General features: G+C 47.2%; 1 protein-coding gene across 1 annotated transcript in view; it reads left to right on the top strand.

Moving 5' to 3' along the window:
* The first annotated feature begins 2,212 nt into the window (after positions 1 to 2,212).
* Positions 2,213 to 26,806, top strand: part of Fer1l5 (fer-1 like family member 5) — a 52,555-nt gene continuing 27,961 nt past the window's right edge. The window contains exons 1-19 of the mRNA XM_075979134.1: positions 2,213 to 2,297; positions 5,339 to 5,391; positions 6,106 to 6,197; positions 7,136 to 7,244; positions 8,819 to 8,873; positions 9,496 to 9,605; positions 11,177 to 11,305; positions 12,346 to 12,408; positions 13,273 to 13,323; positions 15,610 to 15,640; positions 17,318 to 17,433; positions 17,667 to 17,787; positions 18,512 to 18,567; positions 19,505 to 19,573; positions 20,868 to 20,911; positions 21,000 to 21,082; positions 21,163 to 21,257; positions 22,818 to 22,946; positions 25,335 to 25,512. Coding sequence (XP_075835249.1) covers positions 2,213 to 2,297; positions 5,339 to 5,391; positions 6,106 to 6,197; positions 7,136 to 7,244; positions 8,819 to 8,873; positions 9,496 to 9,605; positions 11,177 to 11,305; positions 12,346 to 12,408; positions 13,273 to 13,323; positions 15,610 to 15,640; positions 17,318 to 17,433; positions 17,667 to 17,787; positions 18,512 to 18,567; positions 19,505 to 19,573; positions 20,868 to 20,911; positions 21,000 to 21,082; positions 21,163 to 21,257; positions 22,818 to 22,946; positions 25,335 to 25,512 — 1,669 coding nt within the window. The remainder of the gene's footprint in view (positions 2,298 to 5,338; positions 5,392 to 6,105; positions 6,198 to 7,135; positions 7,245 to 8,818; positions 8,874 to 9,495; positions 9,606 to 11,176; positions 11,306 to 12,345; positions 12,409 to 13,272; positions 13,324 to 15,609; positions 15,641 to 17,317; positions 17,434 to 17,666; positions 17,788 to 18,511; positions 18,568 to 19,504; positions 19,574 to 20,867; positions 20,912 to 20,999; positions 21,083 to 21,162; positions 21,258 to 22,817; positions 22,947 to 25,334; positions 25,513 to 26,806) is intronic.

The following is a 26,806-nucleotide window of genomic DNA, read 5'->3' as shown; positions in this document are numbered from 1 at the left end:
TCTCTCAAAACTTCAAAACAAAGCGGAGAGGGGCAGAGGGGAAGCTTTGCAGAGTGCTGGGAACCAACACTAGTGCTCTGCGGAGTTCAAGGAAGAAAGGGAAGTTGGTAGAGTTCAAACCGGCACGAGGCCGGGGCAAGGCTTCTGCCTTTTCTCATCTCTTAAGTATTCAAACGCCCGCCTCACCAGGTTCCAGCGGAATGCAGCAGTGCTTTAATTCAGCTCAAATTGATTTCCTGATGGCAATTACCATGAGCTACCCCCACCTCCATGCTTTCGAACTCAGCATCTTCGGCTGTTCATTCATTTATTCATTTTATGGAGGGGGTGGTGAGACAGGGTCCCATGTATCTCCGGCTGGTCTCAAACTAGCTATGGAGCAGGGATGGCCTTGAATTTTTGATCCAACTACCTCTTTATCTTTGAAGTATTGGGATTACAGGATTATAGGCCTGCATCACCATGCCTAGAGTAGAACTCAGTGGGGTTTTTGTTTTGGCTTTTCGAGAGTTTCCTCGGTGTGTAGCGCTGGAACTAGCTCTGGAGACCAGGCTGACCTCGAACTCACAGAGATCTGCCTGCCTCTGCCTCCTTGTACTGGGATTAAAGGCATGAACCACCACAACCCAGTTTAAAACACAGTGTTTTCAACTCTAGGCTGCAATCCCACTTAGGTTTGAATAACTGAAGGTAGAGGGTCAGGAAAATCAGGCAGCTACAAGAGGTTTCTAATGTAAAACGACCTGAAATTAATTCAACCGGTCTTTCTGGCAGTTTGTTGTAGTGGTATTTCATTTGTATTTTAATAAATAAAACTCACCTGAAGATCAGAGAGCAAAACAGCCCCACTGGTCAGCCTTACAGACGGGGCAGTGATAACACACACTTTTAATCCCAGTAGCCACACTAGTTTGCCACAGAAACCGGGCATGTCTTTAATCCCAGTGGTGCACACCTTTAATCCCAGTCCTAGAGAGGAATATAAAATGGGAGGAGACAGCTCACAGACACAGTCTCATTCTGAGATTCCTGGAGGCAGGATCACCATTTTCAGACTGAGGTTCGAGGTCAGAGCCAGTAGCTGACTGCTTTGCTTTTCTGATTTCCAGGTTGAAGGCCAATGTCTGTCTCTGGGTTTTTATTAATCGTGCTTCAGTTTGTGATGTGTTACACCTACAATGTCACTACAGCCTTGGTTCTGAGCACACAACATGTACACTGTAAACTACTCCCGCTGGATAGTTACAGCACCAACAAGTGCTATCTAAAACCCCTTGGCTCAGACGCTAGACTATTGTATGTTATGAATTGCAGTGTTTTAACTGTAGACACGAAGTTTTCTGTTCTTACAGCAACCTGATAGTTTCATTATGAAAAACAAAGGCTCTTAACATTTTCCTATCTTTCCTCGGCATGTATCAAAGTAGTATTATCTTTGGATTGTGGTAGAATGCTTGGTTTTAGAGATTGCTTTTTGACTGGCTGACTTAAGCTTCATAAAACATTCATTAAAATGGATTTTAGCTTGGGATTAGGACAGAATGTCCAATCATTCCTGAAAACACTTCTGCCATTTTGTAGTATGTCTTTATATGAAGTAGCTTTCTTAGCATTAATTATTATTATTAGCAGAAATATACATCACCTCAGAGGTTAGAGGATCAGTAGTTCAAGAACAGCCTACATAGTAAGTTCAGAGTAAGCCTGGGCTCTGTGAGACTCTGTCTCCCCACCCACACCGCCCACACACACACAAAAAAAATCAAAGAAAAAAAGAGGCCAAATGTTCTTGCTTTCCCATTAGGAAGCACTCCCCGAGGCCTCATCGATTTCCCTGTATATATTTTTTGATGACCTCATTTCTTTTATTTTCTCATCTAAATTGCATAACTTTGCCAGGAATTCATTCCAGACAAAAAGAATTCTGTGCCTGATATTGAGCCTAAAAGGACAGCAATAGAAGAAAAGAAAGGGGTTGACAATGGAGCTAGGTCATCTTGTTTGTATAGGCCTCGTCACCTCCAGCCACTCGTTTCATACACTGTCACATGTCACTGCGTCTGGAGATTCTCTCCGGAACCAAGAACCACTTATCTCTGTGATGTTCCTCTGTTGCTAAGCTCCACTCTCCCTGTGAACCTGGGACGGAGGAGCCCGAAGGAGGAAGCCGCGGCACAGCAGAAGGAAGGAGGGGAGAAAGCAGGTGTCCAAGATGCTAAGGCTTGTCGTGGAGTCTGCCAAGATTAGCCCACCGCTCAGCCCCCCACCCAAACCCTGTGTGACTGTCTACTTCAGAGGTGAGAACCAGGAGCCCTGCTAGGCATCACACTCTCAGAGAAAACTCGGTTATTCATGTTCTACCACGTGAAAGAGGTCCGCGTGACACAGGAAGAGGTAGATTCTGATTGCTTCACAACCTGTTCGCTGTCAAACCCCTAGCATCTCAGGTCCTGGGTTTGGTCCCCCAACACAGTTTAAAACCCAGCCAGGTGAGAGAGGAAGGAAAAAAAAGGACAATAGTTCCTTTTCAAAGTTTTTTTTTAAATGCATATGTGTGTGTGTGTGCGTGCGTGTGTGTGTGTGTGTGTGTGTGTGTGTGTGTTTTGTGTGCTTGCTTGTTTGGAGATGAGGTCTCACTGTGTAGCCCAGGCTGGTCATGAACTCCTCCTGAGTCCTGGGGGTTACAGGTATGCACCAGCTGTGTATGAATGTTTAGCCTGCATCTAAGCACATTTACTTTGTGCCTGGTGCCTATGGAAGTCAAAAGGCTGTTAGATCCTGTGGAACTAGGTTTACAAATGCTTGTGAGCCACCATATGGGTGCTGGGAACTGAACCCAGGTCCTCTGTGAAGGGACCTCAAGTCAGCACATGTTGGGGACTGCAGACCACCAGACCCTGAAATTCCTGTAAGCAACTTGTTTTCCTCTGTTCTGAGCAGCCTGTAGCTTCTCTGAGCACGAGACCCTCATTGCAGGGGAATGGTTTCTGATGAGTCTGCAGCCGGAAGATCCTAAGAGCTAGGGCGTGGCCAGAGCACTATATAAGCTGCCCCTGTACACGATAAAGGGGACATTATTGTTTCAAGGATGACCTGTGTCTTGTCTGTTTCCGTGTTTAAATCTCCAGGCCCTTGTCTGAGACTCTAACACTCTCGTACTGCAGGTGCCACAGGCATAGTACACATAGTAGCGCAGATGGTACAAGCACAGAACACACCCAGACACCAAATTCCCACCAAAGAGATTTACTACCCCACAGGGAGAAGTGGGGATGGGAGGGGTGTCTCTGGATGGGACAAAGACATAAGCAGGTGTTTCTGCAGGAGTGGTCTGTGCTAGGATGAGTTGGTAAGTCCTGATTGTTCAGGTTAGGCACTGGAGCCAAATAATGAATTTTGATAGCTGGACCTTGGTATTTTAGTCAAGCATAAAGGAACAAGGGAGAGGGAAGGGAGGAGGGCAAGACCTGCCAATGCCATGTTTGCAATGATTGGCACTGTTAAAGAGCCCTTTACCCTGCAAGAGCAGCCTGTGCTCTTAAACAGAGAGCCATCTCTGCAGTCTCAAAACCTACCATCTTCATTGTTGTTATTGCTTTTATTTTGATTCTCTGCCTTACTCTCTCCTGTTGACAGAGGTTTCTGTCCTGCCCAGTCCCGCAGTTGTTCAGTCCCAAAGAAACACACAGAGGTCTACACTAATTATAAACTGGTTGGCCTATTAGCTCAGGCTTCTTATTAACTAATACTTACATCGTTTTTTTTTTTTGTATTTTCAAGACTAATTCTTACATCTTACATTAACCTATTCTCGTCTGTGTTAGCCACGTGACCTGGTACCTTTGTCAGCAAGGGATTCTCATCTTGCTTCCTCTGTGGCTGGGTGACGACTGTTGAGTGAACCTTTCGTCTTCCCAGAATTCTTCTGTTCTGGTCGCCCCACCTATACTACCTGCCTGGCTACTGGCCAATCAGTATCTTATTAAAATACAAGTGACAAATCTTTACAAAGTATAAGACTATTGTCCCACAGCACCCTCCCAGATAGTGGGGGGAGGTGGGCAAAGAAAACACCTCCTCACCTTCTTCTGTGAACTGGGGCTGTGCCAGAAAGTAAAGGGAAAAGACAGAAACACCAAGTGGTTTCACTACCTGGAACCCCAGCACATGGAAGGCTGTGGCAGGAGGGGTTTGAGCACTAGGCTAGCCTGGTCTACACATTGAGATTCTATCTCAAAAAGAAAAAAAATCTGTGTGTGTGGGTGAGAGAGAGAGAGAGAAAGAGAGAGAGAATGTGTGTGTAGTAAGAGAGAAAGAATGCTTTTGTGTGTGAGCGAGCCCTGATTCCTAGAATTATGAGAATTTTAAAAGATAGCACAAGAATAACCTTTAGTATGATTTTGCTAATAGCTGCTCAATATTATCAGTTACACGGGAACGAGCCTTACAGTTGGCAGTGCCTCACAGCAGTTACATGATGCAAATGAGGCAACATTTATTATCTCCACTTTTTTGTTTGTTTGGTTTTTGAGACAAGGTTTCTCAGTGTAACTGCCCCAACTATCCTGGAACTAGCCCTTGCAAGACCAAACTGGCCTTGAACTCACAGAGAGATGCCTGCCTCTGCATCTGGAGAGCTGGGGATTAAAGGCGTGTGCCACCACCGCTTGGGGCCTTAGCGCCACTTTTTAATAATAGAAGGAATATATATCTAAGAAGGGAGAGGAAGAGAAACAAGTGAAAGAATCTATGAGACAGATTAAGTATATTTAGGAATCTCTGAGCTGGGAGTCAAAGGGTAAGTATGGCCTGGTTTGGGTCAGCAGTATAGTTCTTGCCTGTGTCATGTGAAAAGCTCTGGGTTTTAATCCCACTGCCACCAAAAGAGGGGAAGAAATAAAAGAAAATGTGTTGGTCGTCTTTTGGTTGAGTACATGGAAGGTAGGACAGGCCAACAAAGTTTCAGAAACTTGTAGGGAGCAAGAAAATCAAGTCCGAAAAAAAAAGACGCAGTGCTGCTGGCTCTCCATATCTGGGAATTTAACCAACACAAGTCAAAATGCAAATACCATTCCTACACTCCATTGGCCAGAACGAGTCACAGCTCCGTATGGCTTTGAGACTCTGGGTACTGTGTGCTGGGAAAGAGCGAAATGAAAATAGGGTTATCTATCACACAGGGTGACAAGTTTGAAATACTCGAAGCTATAGATGCTACGTCACACCTGCCAATGTAGACTTGACTTCTCATGGTACCCCTTCCTCTCCTGACCCCACTCAAAGCCAGACACTGAAATACTTCCTCCTATTCATTCCAGCCCCTTTGGTATCTTTGCAGCTATGAAGAAAAGAACCCGTGTGGAGGAAGGAAATGACCCCATATGGAATGAGGTAGACACACCACTCCTGGAAGAGGACTGACCAACTCCAAGAGCAAAGGGCCGGGTTGGGCACTAAGCAGGTGCCAGAGGTCTAGGGAGTCTCACCTGGGTTTCTGAGGCATTTTAGCCCAGGTTAGCCTCTAATCTCATAGGACTGCGAAGGTCTCGTCTGTCCACAGCTCTTCTTGATCTTTCTCTCTTGCTTTTGGGGATGAATCACAGCATGGCCTAGCAGCTAATCCATCCATGCCATTCTGATAGACCTAGAAACCTGAAGCAGAGACAAGACTGCTTGTGCAGAATCCCCCCCCTCTTTTTAAATCCACTCATACTGTCCACCCCGCCATCACTCAACTCCTAACATGCCTAGGAAGCTTCAGCACAGGAACACATGTAGGATGTTCCACACACAGGACAGATAGCAATCTCCTTAGGGAAATAGACATGATAGAAAACTCCTGAGTTCCAGCCAGTTCCTTAGACTTGTCTCCACTTCCTAGAAGGCTGGGATGGGAAGGAAGAGGCAAGATGTTGCCCACCATAATGTTACATGCTTGTAATCCCAGCACTCTTGAGGCTGAGGCAGGAAGATCATTGAGCTCCAGGCCAACCTGGCCTACCTAGTGAGTTCCAGGCCAGCCATGGTTCCATAAAACCCTGTCTCAAAACACCAAATTTCAAAGTAAAATAAAATCTAATAATGATTTCTCCCTGCCCCTCACAGACCTTAATCTGGTACCTCTGGAATCAACCACTGGAGAATGACTCCTTCTTGCAGGTCATCCTCCGGGATGCAGGCTCTAAAAAGAAAGAAAGGTGAGACAGAAAGAGGTAGGAGAAGCCTGGCTCCCTGATCAAAGCAGCGGTGAACCAGACATCTCATTTCCAACCCATAACTAACTCAGTTTAAGGACCGGCCAGTGCCAGTGCCACACAGTAAAGAAAAATGCGGGGTGGGGTTAAAGGAGCACCGAGACCCAGAGATGAAGTTGGTTAGGATACAAACAGCCCAGCTCTGTTTGAAAGCCACAGATCTTGGGGGCTGGAGAGATGGCTCAGCGGTTAAGAGCATTGCCTGCTCTTCCAAAGGTCCTGAGTTCAATTCCCAGCAACCTCACAACCATCTGTAGTGAGGTTTAATGCCCTCTTCTGGTCTGCAGGCATACACACAGACAGAACATTGTATACATAGTAAATAAATAAATATATATTTTTTTTTAAAAAAAAGAAAGCCACAGATCTTGAATATCCGCCTCATTCCAGCGTCTCTCCATCAAAGCCCAACTCTAGTACCCAGCCCAGGCTAACATCCCACTAGGAGTGAAGCCATGGCATACCACGGGCCTTTTCCAGAACACAGAATCCAATTGGTCCATCTTGGCCAGGTGCCCATTTTTTCTTTTTTGGATTTTTTCGAGACAGGGTTTCTCCGTAGCTTTTGGTTCCTGTCCTGGAACTAGCTCTTGTAGACCAGGCAGCCTCTGCCTCCCGAGTGCTGGGATTAAAGGCATGCGCCACCACCGCCTGGCTCAGGTGCCCTTCTTTGATCCAGTGAGCTACTAATTTTCTTAGGATTCTCCAAGTGGAGAGGCCCCTGCCCCCACCCCACCATCACTGTCAGCCCTTCAGTCTTCTGGTGACTGCTCTGCTTACCTGGCTCTGGGGGGAAAAATCATCCCTAGTACGCAGCCTGGGACACAGGAGGAACCTCTAGCCTGGCTCGGAATCTCATACCTGCTCCTTGCCTCCCCCAGATTCATTGGCCTGGCCACTGTACTGCTCAAGCAACTGGTGAAACGACCCAATGAAGTCCTTTTTGTGAAGAACCTGATCCTGCTCAACCATTCCATGAGGCCCACTGATGTGAGTCAGGCACCCGATAGCCCAGGCAGGGCAGCTGGAGGAGTATGGGCTGCTGGTGTAGCTGAGTGTCTTGCTCCGGGAGCAGCCAAGGGCTCCCCATCAAAGGAGTCCTTTGTGCCCCAAAGGGCCCCCATCGCACTGTCCTTGCTGTCATCTGGTTCCCCATCCTGCCATCCATCTCCTAGGTACCTTTCCATCTTCCCTGGAGGCAGTCGCTGTGCCGAGCATTGGGATTCAAGACTGAATGGTGGCAGGCAAAAGAAGGGGAAAGCTTTGCAGTAGAGAGAAGGGAAGACTTTGATGTACCCCGGTTGGAGCCTGCTGCTCTGGGGGAGACCAAAGACAGGTTCACTCCAGTGATTGGTTGGAAACTCACATGTAGGGGCTGGAGAGATGGCTCAGAGGTTAAGAGCATTGCCTGCTCTTCCAAAGGTCCTGAGTTCAATTCCCAGCAACCACATGGTAGCTCACAACCATCTGTAATGGGGTCTGGTGCCCTCTTCTGGACTGTAGGCATATACATAGACAGAATATTGTATACATAATAAATAAATAAATAAATACTCACATGTGGCTTTTCCTGGTTGGTCCTATGAGATGGAAGCCTGAGACCCTGAATTCAGTCCCCAGGAGGGGAGAATGTTGACTCCCACAGGTTGTCCTCTGACTTCCACACACCTTGGCACAGACATGCTCCCCTCCCCCAAGTAAAACTCAGGTCAGCTCTCAGCTTGCTATTTATCAAATCCTGGCCATTTGGGGCTGCTAGCTATTGCTTGGCTTCTTGGCTTGTTGTTAGAGGCAGCAGACTTCCTCCAAGTCGGCTGACCTCCTGGGCTGCTTTCTGTGTCTCCTGGACTAACGGCTACAGTGAGAACTCTGTTATATGTGATGTGGTCATCATCTATGTAGATATAAAGTCTCTCAGAAGGATGAGTTTTTCCACGGGCCTGGAGAGGCAGGTCCCCCTTTCCAGTACCAGGAATTTGGGGAGGAGGCAGGTTCAGGGAGGGCAAGCCGCCTGCACTACTGGGACAAGGCGAAGGTGAAGACGAAGGCAGGGACCAGAGATGAAGGGGCTTGTGGTGTGTGGTGCTGGCTAGGACTTAATTCTAATAATTTAAACAGGTAGTGGGTGTCTGGTGGACAATTCCGAGGGTCTAAAGATGGGTGGCGGGTGAGGAGTATTTGGTGGAAGGACGTCAGTTAGGAGGTCTGGCAGTTTTCCTAGATCAGAAGGCATTAAAATTGCAGTATGGGGGTGGGCAACACCCTAGTTAGCATGGTCCAGGACAGGTCCTGAGTCACACTTCCCTTTTCTCAGCAACCCCTTGGGTATTCTGCCATTGATATCATTTTAATTCCGTTATCTTCCAATTCCCCTCCATTGTAACCCGTTGCTATCTCTTCACCAGTCTGATGCTCCCGGCAGCAAGCCCTGTCTCATGGCTAGTCCCATGTCCCCCAGGAGGAGGAGGAGTATTGAATAAACCCAGTTAGATGAGGAAGTCTGGTGCTATAAATTATTAAATATTTCAAGATCTGGCTTTCAACTCCCTGTTTTTGCTTTGTAGTGTACTGTCACCCTACAGGTGGCCCAAATACATGTCCAGGATACTGAGATGACAGGTATGTGTTTCCCTAGGGTGCTACCAAGCATATCTGAATGGGTTCTTTGGGACCTTTGAGATCCAACTCTTAAGGTCTACCAAAAGATTGTGACCAGATAAGGGTCCTTGGAAGTTCTATGAACTTTACACTGTTTATCGGCTTGCTCCCCATGGTTGGTTCAGGTTATTTCTTATACAACCCAGGACCACACAGCAATTATTAATCAGGAAAAGTTGCCCATAGACTTGCTCACATGCAATCTGACAGGGGACAATCTCTCAATTAAGGTTTTCTCTTTCCAGACGACTCTAGGTTTGTGTTGAGTTGACAAAAAAACTAGCCAGCACAGCCACGCATCTCCCCGTCTCCATTTCTCACCTCTGGACAAGACTTATTTGAATGGGGAGGGGGCAGAAGGACATAAGGATGGCCATTTCGAAGAGCTCCCGTGTATGAAGAATAGGGTCCAGGAATCCATTACTATTGTGGATGTGAAGGGCCGATGAGCACATTCAGACAAAAACATGCATCCCATCAGGGTCAAGTTTCTAGTTAGGTGTAGGTCATAGGAGACAGAATGATTAAAAGGTGAAAAGGCCCGAAAGCCTTCTAAACTGCCAACCCTGGACCTTTTCCTTAGACGATGAAGAACTCCTGAGCTCAACCACAAGTAAGATGACCCAGAAGAAACTAACAGTCCCCGGTCTCACCATGCACAGGGCTCTGGCTACCAAGCCGCAGCACTTTCAGGTGAGAGACTAGAAAGACTGTGTAGCCCCACCTGCTGCTAATGCCCTTTTCCCCATCCTCAGGTCCTCACTGCCCCCATTTCTTCAGGGACCACCCTGGAGAGACTCTACCTGTGGCTGGTGCCAGACTGCTCCATTGAGGCTAGGAGGGGCTTGCTGAGCCCTGGAGGCTCTGACAGACTTGTGTGCAAGGAATGCAGAGCAGAAGGTGCAGGCGCCACCTTTCCAGAGCCCTGGCGAGTTGTTAGCAAAGAAAGCCACCCGTGACTTCAGTGAGAATTCAGGAAGCCAAGCCCAGGCCTCACCAACTTCCCTCGGACCCCCACCACTTAGTCTAGCACTTCTACGGTGGGTTTGCCCATTCTCCGACCCTGCATATCCCCAGGAGGTGTGATCCAGCCTTAAGTGCCCCCTTTTCCTGCATCCCATCCATGGCCAAGTCCTGTCACTTGACTGAGCTCACTCCTCCATCACCTCTTCCCCTCCCTGGCCTGAGCTTCACTGTCCCTTCCTTGGACCCTGTGGAGAGGCGTTCTCCTCCTGAAGCCCTGGTCAACATAGCTATCCATTCCTTGGTCAATAGTATTTTCAAAGATGCCTAATGGTCATGTCATACATCTGTCTGAAATCCCTAGAGTCAACGCACATCTGGAATCCCAGCTACTCAGAACAGGGTTGGGAGCTGAGGGTGAGGATCAGGTGTTAGAGGCCAATCTGGGCTACATAGGGAAAAGCTATTTTTAAAAAATTAGCCACAGGGCTGGAGAGATGGCTCAGCAGTTAAGAGCATTGCCTGCTCTTCCAAAGGTCCTGAGTTCAATTCCCAGGAACCACATGGTGGCTCACAACCATCTATAATGAGGTCTGGCACCCTCTTCTGGTCTGCAGGCATACACACAGACAGAATATTCTATACATCATAAATAAATAAATATTTAAAAAAAATTAGCCACAGTGTTTGGGTCCTTATGGTGACTGATCAGGCCCCTTGATAAACCAAGCCTGCATGTTGTTGTTTTTGTTTGTTTGTTTGGTTGGTTTTAGTTTTTCGAGACAGGGTTTCTCCGTGTAGCCTCCTTAGCTGTCCTGGAACTCTCTCTGTAGATCAGGCTGGCCTTGAAATCAGAAAGATCTGCCTGCTGCTGCCTCCGGAAAAAAAAAAAAAGTACTGGAATTAAAGGTGTGCGCCACCACCGCATGGCTCCCACGCCTGCTTCTTCCTTTCTCTAATTAATTTTTCCATTTATTTTTATATACCAACTACAGTTTCCCCTCCCTCTTCTCTTCCCATTTCCTCCCCACCTCTCATCTACTCTCTCCCCACCTCTCATCTACCCTCTCCCCACCTCTCATCTACCCTCTCCCCACCTCTCATCTACCCTCTCCCCACCTCTCATCTACCCTCTCCCCACCTCTCATCTACCCTCTCCCCACCTCCCATCTACCCCCTCCCCATCCACTCCTCCATTCAGAAAGCGGCAGGCCTCCCATGGGCATCAGCTTGGTTCTGCCTCACATTGATGTACCAAGCTTAACATTCAAGTCCTTTCAGCTGGTGTATCCCCTGTGCAGGTTCGGCTGAAGGTGTTTGAAGCCCGTCAGCTCCTGGGCAACAACATCAAGCCGGTAGTGAAGATAAACATTGGAGGACACCAGCATCTCACGCGGATCAAGATGGGGAACAATCCTTTCTTCAATGAGGTAGGCTGAACAGGTCACAAAGGGCAGGCGAGCCAGTCAGGAGCTGGGCGTTTCCTGGAAGCAGCTGGCAATCTTGCTTCCCGAGTGGACTGTCTGCAAGCTACAAGCATTTGTCGAGCACCTAAATGAACACCAGTCCATGTGCCTCTCATCACTGCTAAGGCCTGATAGCATTGCATCAGGCACACAGATGGCGCCGGTGCTTGTTCATTTAGCAGGTGACTAGATGAGTAGAGGAGAGATGGAAGCTACAGGGACCAGGTGCTGGGGCAGTGGAGAGGACTCAGAAAAAGGCAACAAAAACGAAGAAGGAAAAACTTACCAGAGGAAGATGGAGAGGATGGAGCAAGATAATTCAAAGGCTTGGAAGCAAGAAGCAACTTTGATTCCCCCCCCCCGCCCCAACTGTAGATGAAGGGTGTGGTTGGGAGTGTACAATGCAAGGGCTGGAGAGATGGCTCAGCAATTAAGAGCACTGACTAATCTCCCAGAGGATCTGGGTTCAATTCTCAGTACCCACGTGGCAGCTCACAACTGTCTGTAACTCTGGTTCCAGGGAATCCAACCCCCTTATGCAGGCAAAACACCAACGTATGCAAATATAAATCAATTTAGGGGAGTGTAGAATCAGATTGGGGTCCCACCACAGATAGCACTGGAGAACCACGGAGGGCGTAAGCAGGAGCGTGACAGGAGAAAGGAGTTCTTGCTAACACAGAGAAGGGTGGAGCAGACCGGCAGGGCAATCTAGAAGGAGCTCAAGGCTCAGGTAGCCACCCTGGAGCAGCTAGCTGGGATTTGAACGGCTAGGTTCTCTAGGGGAGCCCACTTGGGCAGAACAGCTCATGGGAGCTGACGGATCCTCTGGTTCTGGAGGAGTGTGAGGGTGGTCACAGGCAGAGAAACTCCGAAAAGGGCCAACAGTGAGGGGGAGGGTCGGGGCTGGCAGTGGAAGAAGCTTGTCGTTCTGAAGCTTCAAGTTTCCTAGGCCTTTGGATAAAGTCGGGGAAGAAACCGTCTGCCCCATCTCTCTGTTCCAGATGTTCTTCCAGAATTTTCATGAGGTTCCCGCAAAGTTCTTTGAGGAGAATATCTTAATCCGGGTAAGGAGCCAAAATGGCCTCCAGCTAAATGGGACCATTTTCTTGTCCTGCCTCAGTCCCAAAAAAACAGTTGGCCCCAATGACTGTTTTCAGAGGTGAGGCAATTTGTTTCCTCTGTCTCCAAAGCGGAATTTCCAACTTTCATTCCCCTTGATGGGACAAATAACTCATTCATCCTTCCTTCCATCCATCCATCCATCCATCCATCCATCCATCCATCTATCCATCCATCCAGTGTTAGAGACTGCCAACTGGCTAAGCTAAGTGCTTAGGTGAACATAGCAGCCAGATTCTCTCGTTACCAGAGTGACACCCCCCATCCTCCATCATGAGGGAACCAGCAACCATGGTGAATGTATGTCTATCAAGTGCCTTCTAGGTACACAGCACAGGGCTGAGGGCAACTAGGTAGCTATTCCCCTAGGGCATTTTCATGTTCTTGGACACAAGATACAATGGGAACAATCAGAACAATCTGTGGTAGAGTCAATTGCAACGGCTTGTTTTGTGCTGACCCAGGACAAGAAAATTGATCTCTCTGATCAATATCTTCGTCACTGAAAAGGAACTAAAAATATGGACTTCACAAGGTTCCTCTGAGAACTCCCTAAGAACAATGACATGCAAGCACTGGTTATTAGGAACCACTCAGTGAGGGGGATGTGGTGGCCTACACCTGGAACCCCAAAGTGTAAGAGGTGGAGGCAGAAGTATCAAAAGTCCAGAGTCATTATTGGCTACATGGTGAATTTGAGGCCAGCCTGGGCTACATGAGATGCGAGCTATATCCTTGCTACCTCTTCCACAGAGGGCAGGGGTAATTGGCATTGCGAATGATAAGATCTTTCTGGAAACTCCTTGCAGGTGGTGGACTCTGCAGCATCGAGATCCAAAGCAGAGATTGGAAGATTCCAAGTAAGCCCCGGATGAAGGAGGAGGCTGGAAAGACTCATAGAAACCCACTCTGGGCTCCAGGACCCAGGCTAGGGAAAAGTGCTTGGCCTTTCACAGAGACCCGTACTTGGATTTGCCTACCAACCTGGCAGGGCGTGGGGGGATGCTCAGACAAGTTACTCTCGGCCTCTGCTTCCTCAGCTGTGGAGTGCTAACAGTAACAACCACAATAATAATGTACACAATCTGCGGGGGACACCATGGGGGTTAAAGTGTGTCCTGTTTAGATAAGGATTGTGTCCCATGCTGAGCTACCCAGTTTGATAGTACTAGGGACACTAGTCAAAGGTCACCCTAGATGTTGAAGAACTCTGCGAAGAGATTGCTGCCTTTGAGGACAGGTGGGGGCAATGATGTTCTTGTGAAGAACTGGCCAAGAATTCACTGTGCAGTTCAGGCTGGCCTCAAACTCATGGCAATTCTCCTGCCTCAGTTTCCCAGGAACCCATTCCATGCTGCAATGACGGACATGAGCCACCATGCCCAACTTAGTATTTTTATTTAATTTAATTTATTTATTTTTATTTTGTGTGTATGTGTTTGTGCACATGTGTATGGGTGTGCTTGCATGTGTGTTTGTGGTCAATATCATGCCTAGTTTTTATGTAGGTACTAAGGATTGAACTTGGGTCCTTGTGTTTGTTTAGTAAGTATTTTACTAACTGAGCCATTCCCCCAGCCCCAAGATGTTTTATTTTTATGTTATTTATTATTTGTGTGTGTGTGCCCGTGCCACAGCACACAAGTCCTGGTGCATGTGTAGAGGAGAAAGGACAACTTTTAGAAGCTGTTTCTTTCAACCTTGGGATCTGGTTTTGCACTCAGGATTTTGAACACAGCAAGCGCTTTCCCATGCTGAGCCACCTCGCCAGTCCAATACTTCTATTTTGACAGCCACATGGTGTAGCCATGACCAAAAAGCAGAAACTTCTATTTTGATGATGTCTAGGGATGGGGATGTAGCTCAGAATAAAGGAATTATTTTGCATGCACAGTACCCTGGGTCAATCTCATACACTAGGCATAGAAGAGCAGGAAAGCCATTCTGGTAAAGTCCAATGTGTCAGTTTTGTATGGGCTGTACGGTGTGTGTGTGTGTTGCTGGGAACTGAACCCAGGACCTTGTGTAAGCTAGAAAATTATCCTAGCCCAGCTTAATGCTTTTTTTTTTTTGTCTAAGAAGTTTTTGCCTACCTAACACAAGAGGGTGGATGAGTTTGAAAGCAGGCTTATGTATAGACTCTTGTTACTGATCAGTGGAACCTGGGCACTCGCCCTATTCACACGGCCCCTTGTCCTGTTCCACACTACCAGGCACCAGTCTGAGACCGTCTCCTAGGAGGAAGGAAAGCCACCTATAGTTTCTTTGCCAGCTACCACTTGATCATCCTCATCCCCCAGCGTGGAGATGCCCTTCCCTACCCAGGGGCAGAGAAGAGTTAAATGTGTATTCCAGATGTTTACAGCATCCCCTCTTAGTAACTGTTAAGCCTTCAGGACATCTCTCAAACTCGGCATCCTCTTCTATAGAGATGACAATGGTCCTGCCAGGGTTTTTTGTTTGTTTGTTTGTTTTTTGTTTTTGTTTTTTTTTAAAAGACAGAGTTCAGATTAAGTCCACACTCAAGCACTAATCTAGTATGCCACTGGGTTAGGTGGAGTTACAAATCTTGGTGTTGGCATGTCCTACACAACTTTCCCCCACTAAAACACATGCCTTTGATAATCAACATATCATGAGAAAAGGTTCGTTTTGATTCAGGGTCATAGATGTTAGTACTGTTGCTTTGGGTCTGTGGCGGCACACACACACACACACACACACACACACACACACACACACATATATATATATATATATATATATATATAGAGAGAGAGAGAGAGAGAGAATGGCTCAGCAAATAGAAATATAAAAGGGAGAGAATGGGTTGCCCAAATTTCCTTCAAAAGAGTGCTCACCAATGACTAAAATCCTCCCAGTATGCCCCAACTCCTAAAGTTTCTACTACCTCCACATAGGAGCAGGTTGGGGAATGGGCCTTTAAGGCATGGTCCAAGCTTACCAGGCATGGTGGCACACACCTTTAATCCCAGCACTCAGGTAGAGGCAGGCAGATCTCTGTGAGTTCAAGGCCAACCTGGTCTACAGAGTGAGTTTCAGGACAGCCAGAGCTACATAGTGAAAACCTGTCTGAAAATAAAAACAAGCTATAACTAATCTTCAGTTTACTCTTATCTTTTCAGATTGACATTGGGTTTATCTACCATTCCCCAGGTAGGTGACAGTTACTCTAAGAATGTGCACCTTCTGAGAAAAAGTAGGCCAGGAGTCAAAATCCCCCAGAACCCCCAGTAAATGGAGAGAAGATATCACAGGATATGAGTTACTTTCCATGCTTGAAAAGATTTACTCTACTTTATGGAGTATTTTATCATGATTTCTACTAATACCATCTTTCTCTGAACAGTTCAAGACATTTTTGGGGGCAAAATGCTAAATTGTTATTGAAACTCTAACCTATATTTCTAATGAGTGAAGCCAGGACAAGAAGACCACAGCTTTGTTGTTTTTCAAACCTGTTGTGTTGTTCTTCTTGAGGCTGGCTCTTACTATGAAGACCAGGCTATCCTAGAACTCATAAACCAGCCTCTGCCTCCTGGGATCACAGGCATATGTTTCATACCATGATTTTTAAAAGCATACTTACTTTAATTTGTATATATATATGTGTGTGTGTATGTTCTTTGACATTTTCACACACACACAAGTGCACATGCATGTGTAATGCTTGCTGATTTTTTTCTTACTCAACCGTCACATATATATATATGTGTATATATATATATATATATATATATATATATATATATATATATATATATATAGTTTTGTGATCCACTGAATTTAACCAGAGCCATCTGTGCGGCCATGGGTATAGAGCTACCCACTGGAGCCTGGTGGGCTCAGCGGTAGGTGCACAGCTAAAGACAGTGGCTCCCCATCTCTCAAGTTTGTCGACAGCCAATAGTTTAGCAGTGAGGGATAGGAACCGCTGAGCCCCTCCTCAATCTGTGACCAATGGTTAATAGGGCCAGCCTTGCACAGGCTCAGAGCAGGTGACCACAAATGCTATGAATTCATGATCAACAAGGGTTGTGTTGTGCCTAGTGGGTGGCAGTTCTCAGCCCATCTCCCTATCTTCGGCCTCTTCCTGCCTCTTCCACAATGTCTTTTGACCTTTAGAAGGAAGATTAGAAAGGTACTGTGTCTTAAGGCTGTGTCCTTGGTGTCGCGGACTCTCAGCATCTTGGCCAGCCCTGGGTCTCTGTATCCGCTGGCATTTTTGTTTTGTTTGTTGAGGCAAGATCTTATATCCCCAGTCTGGCCTCATGCTTGCTCCCATTTCTTCGTATTGAGAACGTTCAATAGCCTATCATTTTGCAATAAACAATTATTGCCAATCATCATCATTACTTTGCTGTAGAGAACCTATTTCTTCCTATCCAACCACATCCTGTACCCACTATCAATCCTCTCTCTGTTCTCCTTTATCCTGCCCACCCCAGCTCTTGTAACCACTATTCTACAGAGATTGAGATTGAAGTGGGGGATCTTAACGTGAGCCGGTCATAACTGAGATACCGGGTTGAGCTTGGATCTAGGGGTGGAGAGCGGCTTGCCTCCAGATGTTTGGCATCAGGGTCAGTCACAACATCAGGATGCCAGGGAGGAAAGCGGATCCCTGTTTCCCAGAGGCACCCATTAGCAGGCTTGTGATTGATTGTACTGTCACGGCTTGGTGGCAGAGGAGACTTTTGTTCTTCTCTACTATTAGATGAGAGCCAGAATATGTGAGACATTGCCTGACCTGTTTTCCCGAGAAACAAAGGCTGTTTTCAGGGGAGAGAGAGGGAGACTGGGGGGCCTCTCACTTTGGCTCTGCCTCCCCAGGTCACACACTCCTGAGGAAATGGTTAGGCCTCTGCCAGCGGAATAAGACCACCAGCGGTGTGCGAGGCTACCTGAAAGTCACCATCTATGCCCTCGGGGTGGGAGATCAGGCGCTGGTGAGGCTGCCCTACCCCCAATTCCCCAGGAATATTTCTTATCTGGCTGTTTCCTCGGGTAGCTCTGAGCCTGCCAAGTGGCCATTGGTCTATGTTTCCTGTGTGCAGTGTGTCACCAAGGGGTTGTCCACTCTCTGTGCATCAAGTGGGATTCTGGGAAAAATCAAAAGTGGGTGAACTTGACTGTGCCCTGCCTCTGACCCCAACCCTGCCCAATTCTCTGCTGTCTCCAGGTAGATCAAAAGCTGCCCTATGAGGCTGACACCCAGGTCCGGATCTTCAAGTCCGCAGCAGTCCCAATCAGCCTGGCGTACTTGCAGTTCTTCATCTACTGTGCAGAGGACCTCCATTTCAGTTAGAGTCCGTGGGCAGGGAGGAGGAAACGGGCACCTTGGATCTATACCAGATTTCTTCTAATTCTTCTTCTTCTTCTTCTTCTTCTTCTTCTTCTTCTTCTTCTTCTTCTTCTTCTTCTTCTTCTTCTTCTTCTTCTTCTTCTTCTTCTTCTTCTTCCTCTTCCTCTTCCTCTTCCTCTTCTTTTTAACCAGCCTGAGCCTGACATTTGGAATGGGGGATGAAGTAATACTGAGAATCACAACTGTTTTTTTTTTTTTTCAAGGCAGGGTCTCTGTGTAGCCCTGGCTCTCAGGCTGGCCTCAAACTCAGAGGTCCACCTGCCTCTGCCTCCCAAGTGCTGGGATTAAAGGTGTGCACCACCACACCTGAGTACAATTGTTTCTTAAATTTCCCCTAGATACCTTTTCAAGGCTCCAAGCCATTGACCTGGTTCTGGTGTCCAGATGCAGGTTTAGGCTTCTCTAAGACATTCTGTATGTACACACACACACACACAGGGAAAGGGAGAGAGAGAGAGAGAGAGAGAGAGAGAGAGAGAGAGAGAGAGAGAGAGAGAGAGAGAGAGAACATATATGTACACTGGGACCGTCTGCCCAAAGGAAAACCAAGCTAAATTGGGAGGGAGGGTAAAGAGTTGTTCAGCTCCCCCATTTCCTCTTCCTGACCTCTCAAAAAAAAAAGATGCATCTGTCTCAGAAGTCCTTGTAACCTCCTGTCCTAGGGAAGCATCACCACTCAGCCGCTCCTGCCTTGGAGGTGGAACTAATTGGGGACAAGGTAGGTACAGAAAGAGTTTGAGACCTAGGGAAAGCAGCAGATAGGAAGAGAGAGGACTCGAGAGCAGGACCTGGGTCTGAGTCCAGCCTGTATATGTATACAGTATACAGGCTACGTATAGTGAGTTCCAGGCTAGTCAGGGCCTGGAACACAGTGATACTCTATCTCAAAATCAAATAAAAATGTATGCTAACCAGGCAAGGTAGGACATGCTTGGAACCCTAGCACTTGGGAGGGAGTGACAGAAGGATCAGGAGTTAGAACTAGCCTTGACAACATGAGACATGTTTCTGTTTTAAAAGGGAGGGGAGGGCTTGCTATTGCCATCAGCCATATTTTTGTTCATATTTCTATTGGAATTGATCTAACAAAACCTTTGTATATGCCTCATGTCAGAAAGTTGGCAGTCCTATTTGGGAGGTGGGAAGATCACTGCTGATTCTTCTAGAGGACCTGGGTTTAATTACCAGCATCAGCAGGGTAGCTCGCAACCATCTCAAATTCCAGTTCCAGGGGAGCTGATGCCCTTTCTGGGTCTCCTCAGGCGCCAGGCATCATGGGATGCACAGACATACATGCACGCAAAACATACACATAAATAAGTAAATTTAAAAAACAAAACTCCAAACCAAAACCAAAAAAGAAATCGAGGTGTTGCTCAGTGGGAGAGTGCTAGCATTTGTGAAACTGGGTTTTCAATCCCCATCACTGCCACAAAGAAGGGGGGGGGCAGGCACTTTAGGATAGTCAAGAGGAAGAAGCCGAAGCTGTGGAGAAAGTATCGTTGAAAGATAACTTTAGGGCAAGGGTTGGGAGTTAGCCCATTTACCTGGCTACCGCAGAAAGTGTTTCCCTGTGGACTGGATAGGGAGGTGGGAAAGGCAGCAGCAGGAGAAGGGGACAGGTTGACACTGATTGAGCCTCGGGATGTTCTCAGCTCAGGACATATCCGCAGAGACAGAATGACAGCCCAATATGGAACCAAATCCTCACCTTCCAGATTCAGGTATGGCTGCTTCATCACACCCTCCCTCCCCTTCCTCAAATTCAAAAGGGAAATTCTGGGGTTAGTGTTGGTGTGGATAGAGGAGGCTAGGGCCACTGAGCTCAGCCTGGTAGGAAACACGAGGAAGTCCAGGATATGCTACTCAGTCCAGCAGAGAAAAACCTAATTCTAATTAGTGCAACCTAATTCTAGAAATTTAGATGTGCCCTTTCACCCACATTAAAAAAGAAAACAGGCATGGGATGGAGAGACGGCTGGGTAGTTAAGAGCACATGTTGCTCCTGCAGAGGACCTGGGCTCAATCTCCAGCACCTGCATGGCACTTGTGTATGTGTGTGTGGGCATGCGTGTGCCAGGGTGCATGTGTGGCAATCACATTGAGGGACTTGGTTCTTTTTACTCACACGGGAGGTTCTAAGAGGCTGAACTTAGGGGGTTGGATATGCACAGCTGCCCCTTCCACCCACAGCCTTCTCCCCAACCCTGGCCCTGAAGTATAAACACACAGAGGTCTGCGTTAATATCAAGACTACAAAATGGACTAGAGAGATGGCTCTGTGGTTAACTGAACTCCTGTCAGTATTGAAGAGGACCGAGGTTCAGTTCCCAATACCTATGTGGAGGCTCACAACAATTGGTAACTTCAGTTCCAGGAGATGCAATGCCCTCTTCCGACCTCCATGGACACTAGACATACATGTGGTATACTTACACAGACACAGGCAAACGCTCATATACACAAAACAAATTTTTTTTGTTTTGTTTTTTCGAGACAGGGTTTCTCTGTGGTTTTGGAGCCTGTCCTGGAACTAGCTCTGTAGACCAGGCTGGTCTCGAACTCACAGAGATCCGCCTGCCTCTGCCTCCCGAGTGCTGGGATTAAAGGCATGCGCCACCACCGCCCGGCCACAAAACAAATCTTAAAAACAAAATGAATACAAAGCAGTGTGTCATCTTAGGGCCTTGCCAGCCATTCTTATAAGTGGGAAGCCTGAGCCAAGCAACGGTGGCGTGTGCCTGTAATCCCAGCACTCAGGAGGCAGAGGCAGGCAGATCTCTGTGAGTTCGAGGCCAGACTGGTCTACAACGTGAGTTCCAGGACAGCCAGAGCTACACAGAGAAATCCTGTCTCTGAAAAATAAAATAAGTGGGAAACCCCCAGCACAGTGACAAATTCGGTTTGTTAGGGATCAAATGGGAACTTAGGTAGACCTTCCCAACTGCTTGCATGCCCCCCCCCAAAGACCACACCATGCCATTATACCTTCACTGTTCCCCCTGCCTTCCTTCGCAGCTGCCCTGCCTCTCTACCTACATCAAGTTCAGAGTCGTGGACTGGTGAGCAAATGGAGTAGAGGAAGGCCTGCGCTCTGGGGAGGAGGAGGCCAAGCTGAGCCAGGGGCTCAGCCTGCAGTGTGTCTTTCAGCTCCAAGCATGATTGCTGGGACGAGATTGGGTCTGCCAGCTTGTGCCTCAACCAGATCTCATCCACTGGAGAGGAGATCCAAGGCAAGCAAAGCCTGGGGCCCCTCCCTGGGCACCGCTCCCACCTGAGCCCCCGAGTGTTCTCATTCTCTCTCTCCTTCCAGGAATGTATTCTGGCTTCCTGCCCTGCTTTGGCCCCAGCTTCCTGACTCTCCGTGGGGGTAAAAGGGCCCGTTTTAGGACCCCAGAAGAAGGCACTGTAAGTGTTTCCTGACAACTTTGGGGGAACAGCAGAGGAAAAGTTGACTGTGTGTGAAGCACTAGAGGCTTGGAAATGTCCAGGGAGGCCTCTGTCAGCCCTCTGTCCATCTCCTACTAGGAAAGGATGGACATAGGTACAGAAATAACCATAGTATATACAAGGGTGGGCTGGAAAGATGGCTCAGAAGTTAAGAGCACTGGCTGTTCTTCCGGGGGTCCTGAGTTCAATTTCCACATAGTGACTTACAACCATCTATAATGAGATCTTAGTGTCCTCTCCTCTCCTGGCATGCAGGCATACATGCAGAGAGAACACTGTAAAAAAAATACACACACACACGCCTAATATAATATATACCTAAATTACAAGGGTCCTAATGCCTGGTACCAGAAAAGGACAAATGGGGTGCCCTAGATGGTCACTGAGGTAGGGCTCTTAAGATGAAACCTTGATAAGGTTTCCCACATGTAGGGAAGGCACATTGTGTAAAGCAAACAAACAAACATGCATGGTTGCTCAAGACTGTTGATTACCTGGGTGGTGGTGGTGCACACCTTTATTCCTAGCACTCAGGAGGCAGAGGTAGGTGGATCTCTGAGTTTGAGGCCAGCCTGGTCTACAAGAGCTAGTTCTAGGGCAGGCTCCAAAGCTATAGAGCAACCCTGCCTCAAGACCAAACAAACAAACAAAAAAGACTGTTGATTAATGCTGGAAACCCAACTCAGATTTCACCTTAGTCAAGAATGGGAGCACTCAGGAGCTTAGTACAAGAAGATCATGAGTTTGAAACTAGCTAGGCTAGTTCAAACTTCTCTTAAAAAAAAAAAAGATGGGGGCTTGGAAGATGGTCAAGGCAGTACAGATACTTACTCACACACCAAGTGGCCTGAGCTCAGTCCTGGAACCCACAGAGTGGAAGGGGAGACTCCCAAAAGTTGTCCTCTGACCTCACTCTTCATGCCATAGCACGCCCCACCCCTCAACACTTAAGTAAAAATAAAATAAAATAAATAAAAGGAAAAAGGTGTGGGAGCTTAATGAGGCTGTCAGGGAGTTTGTGAGGAGCCCTTCACTGTCACAATCTCTGCCCCCCACTTCAATGCCACTCTATGGGTGACTTCTCAGCCTTTGTATCTTGCCACAGTCAGTTCTTGCTGGGAATCTGCCCACAGGGCCAGGGAAACACTCTGGTTGGCTTCCTTTGGCCTTCTGTGTTCTTCTTGGAGCAATCACTTTCAGCAAGGAGGCAGAGCATAGCTTGATTAGCCAGGTTGGGAACACTCACTCTGGTGATTGCCCTCCCTCCCCTCCAAGTCCTAGCATGTGTGGAGTTCAAAATCCTTCAGGTCAGCTTGGCAGGCAAAGCGCATGAAGAAGGAATAGCGGGTGGGAAGAATACAGAAGCCGGGTCAGGACCCAGAGACATCTTGGTTACCTGGAACTTTCTAGTGGCTGGAGCCATCCCCAAACAGACTGTCACTGGATAGTCTTGCCGTGTGGGCTCCAGGTGGATTTGCTTATTCTTTCTTTTTTAATCATCCCTTTCTGTTGCTCTAGTGTATCCTCGATGCTGTTAAGGATGGTTTAACTTATCAAGGCCGAATCTTCGTGGAGATAATCACCCAGCTGAAGTCTCAGCAAGACTCTGTGATAAAGGATCTGTCACGGGAAGTGACCCAGATAGAGGTAATCACAGGAAACAGGTAACCCAGGAAAAACGACGCAGTTTCTCTGCGTCCCCTGATCTACTGTGAAGCCGGTCCCAACACTGCAGGAAGCACTGGCCACCAATCTGCTGGCAGTATAAGGATGCTTGATCAGTATTCCCCAAGCACCTTCCAGGGTTTTCATGCTGAGCAGAATCCCTAGTGGTTACAGACCCAATAAACACACAGGGCTTCAGCTTTGGAAACCTGTTCTCTAAGAAGGAAGAAGTCTCATCCACATTCTTATTCCTCGGGGTTTTGTAAGAGAATTGAAAGAATTTGGATTTCTTCCTAAAGCCATTGGAGACCCCCTGACCAAGAGGAGCAGAGCAGTGGTTTTCAACCTGTGGGTCTGAACAACCCCTTTCACAGGGGTCGCCTAAAACCACTGGAAAACAGATATTTACATTAGGTTCATAAAAGTAGAAAAATTACAGTTATAAAGTAGCAATGAAAGTAATTTTATGGTTGGGGGTCGCCACGGCATGAGGAACTGCATTAGAGGGTCACAGGATTAGGAAGGTTGAGAAGCACTGGAGTAGAGGAACAGAATGAACAACAGATCAAAGGGGAATAAGCTGAGGTGGCTCAGTCAGTAGAGATAAGGAGTCAGTCTCGGCAGAGACAGGAGGAGGAAAGAAGGCAGGGTCCAGAGACCCCTGGAAAAAAGACCAAAGTGAGATGACAGATCCCATCTCTGGTATGCGCTTGAGAGATGTACACATATCTCAGCCTGGAAGCTGCTAGCCACAAAGGCATGGGACAAGGACATCATGACTGAATCTGTGGTCCTAGGAACAATGGCCCAGGGAAAGTAGGTGGACCGAAAGGAGATGAGGGTTGAGGATGGAGCCTATCATGGCACCACGGCCGGGACAGGAGCAGAGGAAAAGAGATCAGAGATCCTGAGTGTGTGTGTGTGTGTGTGTGTGTGTGTGTGTGTGTGTGTGTGTGTGTGTGTGTGGAGAGAGAGAGAGAGAGAGAGAGAGAGAGAGAGCTTCTATCTTAATCCCATCACTCAGAAAGCTGAAGCAAGAGACCTGCCATAAATTCAAGGCCATCCTGGGCTATGAATTGAGACAGTTTCTCTGGGACTTGCTCTTTTTTTTTCTGTGGTACACACCTTTAATCTCATTTAATCTCAGCACTTGGAAGGCTGAAGCAGGCAGATCTTTGTAAACTCAAGGCTAACCTGGTCTACATAGTGAATTTCAGGCCAGTCAGAACTATACAGTGAGTCTCTGTCTCAATTTTTTAAAATGGTTCCTAGTTTTGTATTTAACATATTTTCTACCTGGTCTTTTTATTTAAAATTGTTTTTATTGAGCTATATATATTTTCTCCACTCCCCTTCCTTTCTTTCCCCTCCCCTTCTACCCTTTTCCATGATCCCCATGTTCCCAATTTACTCAGGAGATCTTATCATTCTGGAACTAGCTCTTTTTTTTTTTTTTTTTTTTTTTTAAACCTCATTACAGATGGCTGTGAGCCACCATATGGTTGCTGGGAACTGAACTCAGGACCTCTGGAAGAGCAAGCAATGCTCTCAACCACTGAGCCATCTCTCCAGCCCCTGGAACTAGCTCTTATAGACCATGCTGGACTCGAACTCACAGAGATCTGCCTGCCTCTGCTTCCTGAGTTAAAGGCTTATAGCACCACTGTGTGGCTAAGACTGTAGGAAGAAAGAAAGAAAGAAAGAAAGAAAGAAAGAAAGAAAGAAAGAAAGAAAGAAAGAAGGAAGAAAGAAAAGAAGGGACGAGAAGGAGATAGGAAAATGGGAGGGAAAGGAAAGGTAAGAGAGAAGGAATACAGGGGAAGCAAGAAATAGAGCAGATGTTAGCAATAGAAATGAGCAGCTGTTGTAGTGTACAGGGGACCCAGGCAGGAGGATGACATGGTGGAAATAGAAATTAGGGGGCAGTTGACAGTCGAGGCAGAAGTGGAAAGGGGTAGCCTTTCTGAAAAGGGAGGGGTACTTACTGAGAGCCACTGAGGCTGGATTCTCTCTCCTCTGTGTTTGTGTGTGTGTGTGCACACGCAAGTGCATGTGTTTGAACTCTACTTGTTCCAACTCAGTGCCAACCTTAACCACAAAAAAGACCCTCCTTCCCGGTTTCAGAGAGAGAAGGATGATCCAGCTGGGTGGGGTAGGCCAAATGATGGGGATACTTTGAGCAACCAACCGCACTTGATTAGCCAGTGCAAGACTTCAGTAATGATCTACTTCATCCCAAAGTAGAACACAGAACACATTAAGAAAAAACAAACAACAGATACTTGTCTTCTTGTCCCTGCCTGTCAAGATAACCATACTCATCCCTTAGGTACTGAGGATGTGTGTGTGTGTCTGTGGTTATTGTTTTAGAGACAGCAGTATCGCCAAAAGTATGGGCTGTGCGTCATTTTCCTTTCCTGTACTATGATGCCTAAGTTCAAGGATCTGATCCAGTTCGAGGTCAGCATGGGGCACTATGGAAACAAGATGGATCCCACCTACAAGCCTCTCGTGTCGACCACACAGCACAGTCCGGTGATATATGACGGTAATAGCCAGATACAAGCAAAAAGTGAAGCACGCTGGGCGCTTCCAAGGGAATTAGCTCATAGAACATTCGTAAACATCCCCGGTGGTTGTCTTTCGGCAGGGTCTCACTAAAAATAACATGCCCTCATGGTCCCCCTCCCTCAGGCTGCCAAGTGCTAGAATGATAGGCATGACCACATCTGGTCATTGGTACACATTTCACACACGATAACGATGGAGTTCAGGATAGTGAAGTCACTTGCCAGGCGTTGCATAGTTAGAAGATGATGACCTCACGATAGAAAGCCATCAGCCATCCAATTATCTGCTATTCATCTCTCTATGCTTTATCCGCTACTCCATTTATTTAACTGTGTTCATTTCTCTCTCTATGTGTGCACGTGTATAAGCTTGTGCGTGCACCTCCAGGCTAAAGGAGGGTGCTGGATGTCTTGCTTTATCCCCCTCTATCTCGTTCTCTTTTGAGATCAAGCCTCTTACTGAACCTGTGACCAACAATCCTCAGTAGCCTTCCTGTCTCCACCATCCACAGTATTAGGGTTATAGCCCTACGTGGCCACAACCTGCTTTTCACAAAGGTGGTGATATCTGAACTCAGATATTCATATGTGTGCAGCTCTTAGCCATGGAGCCATCTCTCTGGGCCTCAACCCATCTATTTAACCATTCAACGTTCACCTATCTGCCCTCCCCCCATGCTCAATCCATTGCCCTCCACCCAATGTGAATTAATTAGGCACCTTATCTTTCCACTATAGTCCCTGGGCCAACAGCATCGGCATGTTAGAAAGGCAGGTTCTTGATCCCACTCCAGACCTATAAAAATCAGAACGATCTATGAGGAGGGCCAGACAGACTGTTCGGGCCTGCAGGTGGATTCCTGTTAAAATTCGAGAGTCCCCGACACTGTCTCCCCTTCCCCTTCGTCTGCTTCACCATCTCATCGCCCATCAAGATGCTTTCTCTGGGTCCCACTTTCCTACCTACTCTCTTAAATGAGAGCTTTGTTGAGATGTGATTCCCAGAACATGTAATTTGCCCTTTTGAAGCATGCAATCCCATGGATTTTAGGATTTTCACAGTTATGCAACCGTGACCACAATCCATTTTAGAATGCTTTTCTCTCCCCAAAGACACCCCTGGCCCGTCAGCTCTCCTTGTCGCTCTCTCACCTCCACAGCTGTAGACAACCACTAAGCTACTTTAAGTTCCAAGACATCTTCCTAGTCTGACATTTCACACATGTGGGATGGTATGATACATGGTCCTTTGTGACCAACCGGCTACTTTCA

This window comes from Microtus pennsylvanicus, chromosome 7, assembly GCF_037038515.1.
Source record: "Microtus pennsylvanicus isolate mMicPen1 chromosome 7, mMicPen1.hap1, whole genome shotgun sequence".
NCBI classification, from domain to species: domain Eukaryota; kingdom Metazoa; phylum Chordata; class Mammalia; order Rodentia; family Cricetidae; genus Microtus; species Microtus pennsylvanicus.
Note: the sequence above shows the minus strand (reverse complement) of the source record. Positions and strands in the feature narration are given on the sequence as shown.